The 10,367-nt window shown below is 32.9% G+C and overlaps 2 protein-coding genes across 2 annotated transcripts; both read left to right on the forward strand.

Moving 5' to 3' along the window:
• The first annotated feature begins 247 nt into the window (after positions 1-247).
• LOC145035138 (uncharacterized) lies at positions 248-2,512 on the forward strand. The gene is made up of 4 exons (XM_078983730.1): positions 248-473; positions 874-1,792; positions 1,876-1,983; positions 2,069-2,512. Exons 1-4 carry the CDS (start codon positions 360-362, stop codon positions 2,332-2,334), a joined length of 1,407 nt encoding a protein of 468 aa, XP_078839856.1. The 5' UTR covers positions 248-359; the 3' UTR covers positions 2,335-2,512.
• Positions 2,513-5,009: 2,497 nt separating this feature from the next.
• Positions 5,010-10,159, forward strand: LOC145035141 (uncharacterized). The gene is made up of 7 exons (XM_078983731.1): positions 5,010-5,268; positions 5,520-6,318; positions 6,544-6,626; positions 6,721-7,474; positions 7,639-7,721; positions 8,787-9,789; positions 9,894-10,159. The coding sequence occupies exons 1-6, from the start codon at positions 5,155-5,157 to the stop codon at positions 9,780-9,782; spliced, it is 2,829 nt and encodes a 942-aa protein (XP_078839857.1). The 5' UTR covers positions 5,010-5,154; the 3' UTR covers positions 9,783-9,789; positions 9,894-10,159.
• Positions 10,160-10,367: the final 208 nt, after the last annotated feature.

The raw sequence follows: 10,367 nt of genomic DNA on the forward strand, positions 1-10,367 counted from the left end.
ATATATATATATATATATATATATATATATATATGTAAACAAATTTGTCATTTTAAATTGATTAGGGACCAGAATCGTAACAAAACAAAATAAGAAGGGTCTGAGTTTAAAAAAGCTACGAACAAAAAACGCCAAGGACCATTCATGTAATCTACTGATTAAGTAATGATTTAATTTTCAAATCTCCCCGCTGTAACGGTATCATACGACAGGACGCCCTACGGACAAGGGCTGCTCGTATAAATATCCCTCTATGCTTACCGCCTCCTCATCGCATTTTGAGTTCCTCACTCATACTCGATCCACGTCCTTCCAATTCAAACCCTAATTTTCTAATTCAGATCACTAATTCAATACTCATGGATTTCCAAACCCTTAACAGAAGAGAACTTCAAGCTCTCTGCAAGCTCAACAAAATCCCTGCTAATGTCACCAACATTGCTATGGTCGATGCTCTCAAATCTCTTGAGACTGTAAGTTAATTCATTCCAATCCAATTTGATTATGTATCTTCTTATTGTATTAATATTTTGTATTGAAAAACCCAATCTCAGATTCCAGCTAATGGCGAAGCATTGTTTTTAGTGTACAGATGTTAAAATTAAAACTATAAGCTTTATGAGCTATCGTATCTTTTGTGAGAAAGAGTTATTCAATGTAATCCAATTTTTTTCGTATTGTGTTCGCATTGAGATAGATGCATTCGATTTAAAATCTGTTTGATTGCGCCTTGTTTCTATTACCCAACTATGAAGAAGATCGTTATCTGTGTAATTCAGAATGTTTTTACCATGATTTCCTTCTGCAACTATATGCATATAAAGTTTCGGTATATTGATTTAGAAACTGTTGTTGCTTCCTGTATTCAATCAGGTGGAAGGGATCGAAGAGTTTTTGAATCCTTCAAGGTCTGAAACTATTGGATCGTCAAATGAATCGCCTGAAAGAATTCAGGCTACATCAGTCAGGGTTCCTCGCACGACCTGTAGGACTTCCACTAGGCAAAAGGCTAATAATTCTGAAACCGAGTCTCTGCATGCGACTGCGAGCAGGGCAACTTCTCGTGGAGTGAGGAGGCAATTAGATGGAGAGGTCAACGAATTCCTGAAAACTCCAATGGTTTCCAGCATCAGAAAGAAGGGGACTACAACATCAACTCATCAAGAAGCTTTGAAGAAGGAGACTACTACTACTACTACTACTACTAACACTACTGTACAGAGAGCTTACAGCACAAGAAGATCAACAAGGTTGACTGCAAAGAAATCTGAAGGGCTAGAAGTGATAGACAGGGAAAGAAGTGAACCCATAAAACTTGATTCGTTTTTGGATGAAGTGAAGGATTTGGGTAATCAAAGTGATGAAAATTCAAAGAATGAGAAGGAGGTTGTGCATGTAGACACTACTACACTTGAAAGTGGAGAGAAGAAAGTAGATTGTTGTGGTGAGGTAGACGATTTAAAGGTGAAATCAGATGAAATCATTGAGCAACATGAGAATGTGGATTTAGAAGATCTAAAACCAGATTCAGAACCATGTGAAGATGATGATTCAGAAGAGAAATGGGTGATCATAGATGAGAAAATTGATCTCAATGAAGCACCGAATGTTTCAGTTAAGGAACAGGATGCTACTTTTATGGTTGCAGAGGAACAAACAGTCAAAGCTGATGATATTGACGATAATGCCCTTTCATTTAACACCGAAAACCCAAGTGATCCTTCAATATTGAAACCTGAAAGCATGCCCTGTGTTGTTTCAGAGATGAAGAATGAAGAATCAGAGTACAATGGTAAGTTCCATATCTCTTATATGATATAACTCCACATATGCTTATTACATGAATCGAGTCATATAATCTTTTTGTTTCTTCAGGGAATTTGAACTCTGAAATTCCAAAAGAGCCCTTGAAGTTAGATAATCATAATGTCGATGAGGTAATGACTGCAGAGGGTATAGATGAGAATATCTCCGAAAATAAGGGTAAGTTTTCAAATTCTTGTCAATCTAAAATTGATAATTTGTTAAGGAAATAAGAGTGATTGTGATTATTATGTTGTGATTACAGTTGATTTTGGAGAAACACAAGAATCTTTAATGGAGGAAGTTGATGTTGATGAAGTAACACATGAGTCTTTCATGAAAGAAGGCAATAAATCTTCAGACAACAAGGAGAATGAAGAAAACATAAATGAAAAAGAAGGTGATGGAGATGAGAATGTTAAGAAGAATTTAAATGATACAAGTTTGAGGCAGCTGAAGAAGCAACTAAAAGCTTTAACGATAAAAAGCAAGGATGCAAGTTGTGTGACAACTACAGAAATGGAGAATTGAAGAAGAATGTATGCAAAATTTTGACCCCATCATCATCATCATCATCATCATCATCATCATCATCATCATCATGTTTCTACTACAACATTTTTGTTTTTATATTGAAATTATGACATGTTATGCAAAATACGTGGCTTGAAAAGTATTAGAATGGAATAATATCATATTTGAGCTCAAATGTTTTTTTTTGCTTAGACATAATCAGATTGAAGTCAAAATTCCTAGTTTGACCCAAAAAATAACCACTAGTTAAGTTTGGATTTGATTACAAAATAGGCGAGTTCAGCCAACTTTTAACACATAAAAGTTTTATATTGTCCAAAAATCACTCAAGTTTGATAATTTATTCAATTTATGTAAAAAAATGTTAAATGTAAAATTTTTGACATGTTTATCTACCGTATCTAGTTTTGTTATTGCAAAATACCTCAAAAAATTTTGTAAAAAATTTAATTTAATTGCATGTTTACGAAAATGTATTTTATTATAAATTTAATACCATCATATGAAGTCTAACATGTATGATGTATAATGTTTTGTTGACAAGATTAAGATTATGTGATGTAAATATATGCGTAAATGAACACCCTAACATTATGGTAATGTTGTATTGGACATCCCTTGTTTTCATTCAGCCCTTCACGTTCAACTAGTTGCCTTCTTTCCTAGGGAATTCAATCACATCGGATCAGTGAGCTAAAAAGTTTCTCAACAGCTAAAGTAGCTGCTTGATCTGTCACCCTCCGTGATTCAAGTCTGTCACTAAAGCCTTAAGTCAAAAGCTCGACTTCAAGCCCTTTATTTTAGGATACCAAGTGAATCAAAGCAAAAGCTTACTCAGAGCTCAGACTCTATTTAAATCAAAGTCAAACGAAGCAAAGCAAGTCAACCTAAGAGGGATAGGCATGATCATTCTATTCTAAAGGTAAAGATTTGAACTAAGGACTGAAAGCTAGAAGTTTTCTATGTGAACATAGAATCCAATATAAACAACCGAAAATGCTAAAGTAACTGCTATAGAGGCAACCTACTGGAAAAAGCTAGAGGATAAAAGTTACTCGGTTAAGAGGATTATGGAATAAACGAAGGAAAGTTTAACACAAATGATCATAATATGTGTTCATCTTCTTGGTAATTAAAATGAATGACGTATTCGTCTAGTTGTACTTTACATGTGTCCAATTAGAAAATTTTGCTTAGTGAAATTATATTTTCTTGGCAATTTTATTTTACCTTATGGTTATATTTATATTTGTTTGTAACAGAGATAAAAAAAATGATTTAATGCATGCCTAACAAATAAAGTAATAAACGAGAAATACTATTTGTTATTATTTTTCTTTAAAATAAATTGACTAAAGTATATTATTATTATATAATTTCAAACATAACCAAATACAGATTTATAAGGGTTTTTTTTTTTTTTTTCTAAATTTATAATTATCAATAACAATAATAGTAAGCACCAAGGAGCATTAGAAGATGTTTTCAAAATTTCACTCAAAAAAACATAAAAAAGACCAAAAAAACCTGCTGATCGAATAAGGTTTCTTACATTTAAATTGTCAGTCCACAATCAAACATTTTAGGGTAAATTACACAGATGGTCCCTATGGTTTAGGGTAATCTGCATGCTTGGTCCCTAAGAACTATTTTTAACTCGAATCGTTCTTAATTGATATTTTTGTAACACGCTTGGTCCCTGTCCGTTCTAAAAAGACTGATTTGCCCTTACTAGTTTCTTTTACCTTTTTTAAAATTATTAGTTAATTAATAATATATATTAATTAAATATGAAAAGTGTATTAATTAAATATATATTTGTTTGATTCAAGATCCCACACCATCGTACCCTCCTCCCCTCCCCTGCCCTGCCTCCTTATGTTTAGTTGCTGGAAAATCTGACTCCACTCGCCGGAAAAATCCGACCTCAACCATAAAACGCCGGACTCCATCGGAAAACACTAGGTTCCACCGAAATCCAAACCAAAAATCATTACCAATACCATGGAAATCACCCAGAATTCAACAGAAAATACCTATCGTTCAACAACAAATGAGAAAAATACATCTCAAACCAAAACATTTAATTAAGATCAAAACCAAAATAAAACCTGAAAATCAAATCTAAAACCAAAATGGAACAAAAGATCTTGGATCTGTCAATTTTTTTTTTCACAGTCTCTACATTTTGGGGTGAAAGAATAGAGAAATCAAGTATGGTTAAGGGAAGATTGGAATCGGTATTAGAACCCATGGATTTAGACTGCCACAGGGGGGATTTAATCATCGGAAATCAAACTGATTTCTACAATAGATATGAAATTACATGAATCTAAAATTAAAGCTAAAACAAAATCATGAAGCACAAAGTGCAAATCAGTCTTTTTAGAACGGACAGGAACCAAGCGTGTTACAAAAATATCAATTAAGGACGGTTCGAGTTAAAAATAGTTCTTAGGACCAAGCATGCAGATTACCTTAAATCACAGGACCATCCGTGTAATTTACCCAACATTTTATTATCATTTTTAAATTTTATTTTACAGCCCTATTTGAAAAATTATATAATACTCAAAAGATGTACATTTTTTCTTTTTTATTCCGAACAAAAATCAACATACTGTATTTTATTTTTATGTTTTCTATAATGTAACACGCGCAGTTCGGACGAGGGTTTGATGCTTTGATATATAAATGTCGTTCTATGCTTGCGCGCCTCCTCGACTCCTCGTTGCATTTTGAGTTTCTCATTCATGTTCGATCGAACTTCTTCAAATTGAAGCCCTAATTTTATCTCAGTTCACTAATAGATTAGTCATGGATTTCGAAACCCTTAACAGAAGAGAACTTCAAGCTCTCTGTAAGCTCAACAAAATCCCTGCTAACATCACCAGCATTGCCATGGTTGATGCTCTCAAATCTCTTAAGACGGTAAGTTAATCGATTGCAATCAAATTCGAATCTGCATCTTTTCTGTTCTTATAGTTGAATCATGCGTTTTATGTATTTTAATGACTAATGTTTTCAAATATCTTGTGATAGCGAGTTTTTCATTTTTATATACTTGGTTTCTGCATTTTCGTATTTAGAACTCCATTTCATCCGCATCTAATCTGTAACCCTTACCATATAATTTTTTTTGGTGTTGATTTGGAGACTGTTGTTTGTAAATACATTATCAGGTGGAAGGGATTGAAGAGTTTTTGAATTCTTCAAGAACAGAAACTGTCGAATTGTCAATTGAATCGCCTGAAAGAATTGAGATTACATCACCTAGGGTTCCTCGCACAAGCTCTAGAACTTCTACACGAAAAAAGGCAAAGATTGAGCTTAATGAAGTCCTGAAAACTCCATTGGTTTCCTGCACCAGAAAGAAGGATCCAGAAACTTCTTTCCATGATGTGGCAAATCAACTGAAGGAGAGTGAAGATATTGCAAAAAATGAGAGTTTAGTGAATCATGAGAAGAACTGCATTCCAAATACACCTGTGGAAACATATAGCCAGATGAAGGTAACTAAATCAACTCGTAAAGAAACTGTGAAAAAGGAAACTACTACTACTACTGTACAGAGAGCTTACAGCACAAGAAGATCCACAAGGTTAGGTGCAAAGACATCTCAAAGGGCAGGTGTAACATCTAAAGAGAATTTGGGTAAGCCCTTACAAAAGAGACATGATGTTATTGTTTTGGATGAAAGTGATGAAAATTCAGAGAGTGAGAAGGTTGTGCATGTGGACACTACATTTGAAAATGAAAAAGAGAAGGTAGATTGTTGTGAGGAGATGGACAATTTAAAGGTGAAGTTAGTTGAAGTCTTTGAGCAACTTGAGGAGAAAAGTGGCCATGTGGACAATCTAATATCAGGTGTAGAAGGCATATGCAATCCAAGTGAGCTGGAGCCCTCAAAATTGGATAATCATAATGTTGCTGAGGTGATGAATGCAGTGGGTATAGAGAATAATATCTCCAGAAATACGGGTAAGTTTCAAAATTCTTGTCTCTCCAAATATTTAAAAGTCTTGAGCCCCAAAAATCCATCAACCTCATGTCACTTAAAGTCCAGTCTTACAATGGATGCACTCTCATTTCTTTGTCCAATCTGTATCACAACATTATAAATTTTAACCAAAGTGTGAGTCTTTTACTTTTACCTGCTTTCAAAATGAAAATTTTCCTCATCTACATTTTATCTGTTACTATTAGTTGGTTCTGTGAATCCCAAGAAGCAAAAGGTGAGCATGAGTTTTGAAGGTAAAGATGGAGAAGCACAAGAGTCTTTAAGTCAGGTAATGTCTGCCATTTCTTTTTTCTAGAGCTGTAATACATATAAAATTTCATTGCATTGATTTGGAAATGGTTGTTTTTGTTACATGTTGTTAGATTGAAGGGATTGAAGAGTTTTTGAATCCTTCAAGAACAGAACCTGTTGAATTGTCAATTGAATCACCTGAAAGAATTGAGATTACATCACCTAGGGTTCTTCGCACAAGCTCTAGAACTTGTACACGAAAAAAGGCTAAGATAGATGTTAATGAAGAAGTCTTGAAAACTCCATTGGTTTCCTGCACCAAAAAGAAGGATCCAGAAACTTCTTCTTTCCATGATGTGTCAAGTCAACTGAAGGAGTGTGAAGATATTGCAAAAAGTGATAGTTTAGTGAATCAGGAGAAGAACTGCATGCCAAATACACCTGTGGAAACACATAGCCAGATGAAGGTGACTAAATCAACTCATAAAGAAACTGTGAAAAAGGATATTACTACCTCTGTACAGAGAGCTTACAGCACAAGAAGATCCACAAGGTTAGGTTCAAAGACATCTCAAGGTGGAGGTGTAACATCTCAAGAGAGACATGATGTTATTGTTTTGGATAAAAGTGATGAAGATTCAAAGATTGAAAAGGTTGTGCATGTGGACACTACATTTGAAAGTGGAAAAGAGAAGGTAGACAATTTAAAGGTGAAATTAGTTGAAGTCTTTGAGCAAGTTGAGGAGAAAAGTGGCCATGTGGACAATCTAAAATCAGGTTTAGAAGGTATATGCAATCCAAATGAGCCCTCAAAATTAGATAATCTTAATACTGTTGAGGTGATGAATGCAGAGGGTATAGAGGAGAATATCTCCAGAAATACGGGTATGTTTCAAAATTCTTGTCTCCAAATATTTAAAAGTCTTGATCCCCAAAAATCTATCAACCTCATTTAACCAAAATGTAAAAGTTTTTTTTTTTTTTTTTTTACTTTTACTTCCTTTGAAATTGAGATTTTTCCTCATCTACATTTTCTCTGTTACTATTAGTTGATTTTGTGAATCCCAAGAAGCAAAAGGTGAGCATGAGTTTTGAAGGTGAAGGTGGAGAACCACAAGAATCTTTAAATGAGGTAATGTCTATCATATTATTTCTGTATCTGTAATTTGTAATACATGTAAAATTGGTTTTATTGTTTTTGTTTTATGGGGATAATGTCATAAAAAGCCTTAAGTTTGGCAGAAAATGTCGGTTTTACCCTTCGACAGATTTTTGGTTCGTTTATGCCGCAAACTTGTCACTTTTTTGTCGGTTTAGCCCTTTTTACCTGTAATAGCAGGTTTCCAGGTTACCGTGAATTATTTTTTACGAAAAAACCCTTAGGTTTCCAAATATTTTTCATAAAAAACCCTTAAGGTTATAAACATATAAAATATAAATATATATTCAAAATTTGATAAAACTAAATAGTTTTTAAAAATTTAAATGTCAAAAGTTTATATCAAACTAATATAAATTTTTCTGGACTTATATTATGAAAAATATGATACAATATTATTTCTGAAATGCAAACCTTTTAAACATATAAAATATTTTTATTTTCCTTATAAAAAAACTAATTGAATTTAGTTATGTTATATTATTTATTTATTTAACTATTTTAACATATTTAATTATTAGCTAACAGATGTTTTTTAATTTTGCTTTGAAAAGATTAAGTATTAATTAAGGAAAATATTCAAATTTTGATAAAACTATGTAACTTTTTTAAATTTAAATATAAAAAGTTTATATCGAACCAATATAAAATTTACTGTACGTAAAGCTAAAAATATGTTTCAGTTTTGGTTTCATAATATAAGTACCATAAAACTTATATTAATTTGATATAAACTTTTGACAATTAAATTTTTAAAAACCATTTAGTTTTATCAAAATTTTAATATATATTTGTATTTTATACTTTTATAATCTTAAGGGTTTTTTTGCAAAATATTTGTAAACTTAAGGGTTTTTTCGCAAAAAATAATTTATGGTAACCTGGAAACATGCTATTACAGGTAAAAAGGGAAAAACCGACAAAAAAATAACAAGTTTGCGGCATAAACTAACCAAAAATCTGCCGAAGGGTAAAACCGAATTTTTTTGCCAAACTTAAGCCTTTTTTATGACATTATCCCTTTTTTTATGCTGTCAGGTGGAAGGGATTAAAGAGTTTTTGAATCCTTCAAGATCTGAAACAGCTGAGTTGTCAATTGAATCTCCTGAAAGGATTGAGGTTACATCTCCTAGGGCTAAAAAGGCAAAAATAGTTGTTGATGAAGAAATCTTGAAAACTCCATTGGTTTCCTATATCAGAGAGAAGTCTTTGACAATGACACCTTCTTCTTGCCATGATGTGGCGAGTCAACTCACTGAGTGTGAAGATGAAGATATTGCAAAAAACGCGAGTTTGGTGACTAAATCAACCCCCCAAGACACTGTAAGCAAGGATACAACAAGTGAACCCTTAGAGATTGTGAATGATTTGGGTAATTCCATACTAGAAAAACATGATGATGTTGTTTTGGATGAAAATTCAGAGATTGAGAAGGTTGTGAATGTTGTGATGAATGAAGCTGATAATCTAAAACCAGATTCAGAAGTTGATTTTGTGAATCCCAACAAGGAAGAAGAGGTGAGCATGGATTTTGAAGTCCCTGATGCTGGAGAAGCACAGGGGTCTTTAATGGAGGAGATTGGTGTTGAAATCAGACATGAGTCATCAGTAGTTGATGTTTCTCTTGTTGAAGAAGAAAAAAACCATCAATTTTCAACAAATGCAAATGATGATGCTATTGGAATGAATGAGGTTTCAGACAACATAGTTGAAGAGACTGAAAAAGAAGTTGTAGTGGATATGAATGTGGATGAGAAGGCTAAGGTTAAGAGTGTATTTGATAAAAATAGTATAAGGCAGTTAAAGAAGAAACTGAAAGCAACTTTACTTAATAGCCCACCTCCAACATCAGTAAGGATTAAGACTGAGGATTCAGACAACAAGGATATAAATAAACCACATGTTGTTGTAGTTGAAGAGAATGAAAAAGAAGATGTTAAGAGTTTAAATAATAATAATAATAATACTTGTAGTCTGAGGCAGCTGAAGAAGAAGCTGAAAGCCGCGTCAGTAAAATGTAACAGCATTGCTTGATGACAAGGTTAATATTTTGTAGTCAAAGTATTTTTATTTTTGTAGTGGGATTGATTAAAGATATTGTTTTTCACTAATTTAATTTTATGTTTATTGTTAACGAATGAGCAGGTGACAACAACTACACAAATGGACGACTCTAGGCTATCTTACCTTACCAACGGAAGTACGCAAAATTTTGACATTTTCACTCTTATTTAAAAATAGTCACATAAACTACAAAATACGTGGCTCCCAATTTTTGAAACATAATAGAAAAAAAAATATTATCCTAATTGATGCCTCTATCGTCTCATATTTTTATAAGCTTTTGGTTTCTGTTCTTACATCTCAAACTCGGACAGGTAAAGGAAAATAAATAATCTTTTATTGGTAAAGGATCTTTGGATACTTTTACATGTCAGAAATCTCACTCTAACCTATACAATATATTATTAACTAAACCTAAAATACAACTCTCACACACAGTCTGTACTCTGTACACAAAACTCATAGTAAACAAATGACAGATAATATATACAAGTTGCGAAGAAAGGGATGAGAGTGATTTTGGGTTTTCTCTAACTGGGATGACGAGTTATGAGA

This window comes from Lactuca saligna, chromosome 3, assembly GCF_052625555.1.
Source record: "Lactuca saligna cultivar CGN05327 chromosome 3, ASM5262555v1, whole genome shotgun sequence".
Taxonomy (NCBI): domain Eukaryota; kingdom Viridiplantae; phylum Streptophyta; class Magnoliopsida; order Asterales; family Asteraceae; genus Lactuca; species Lactuca saligna.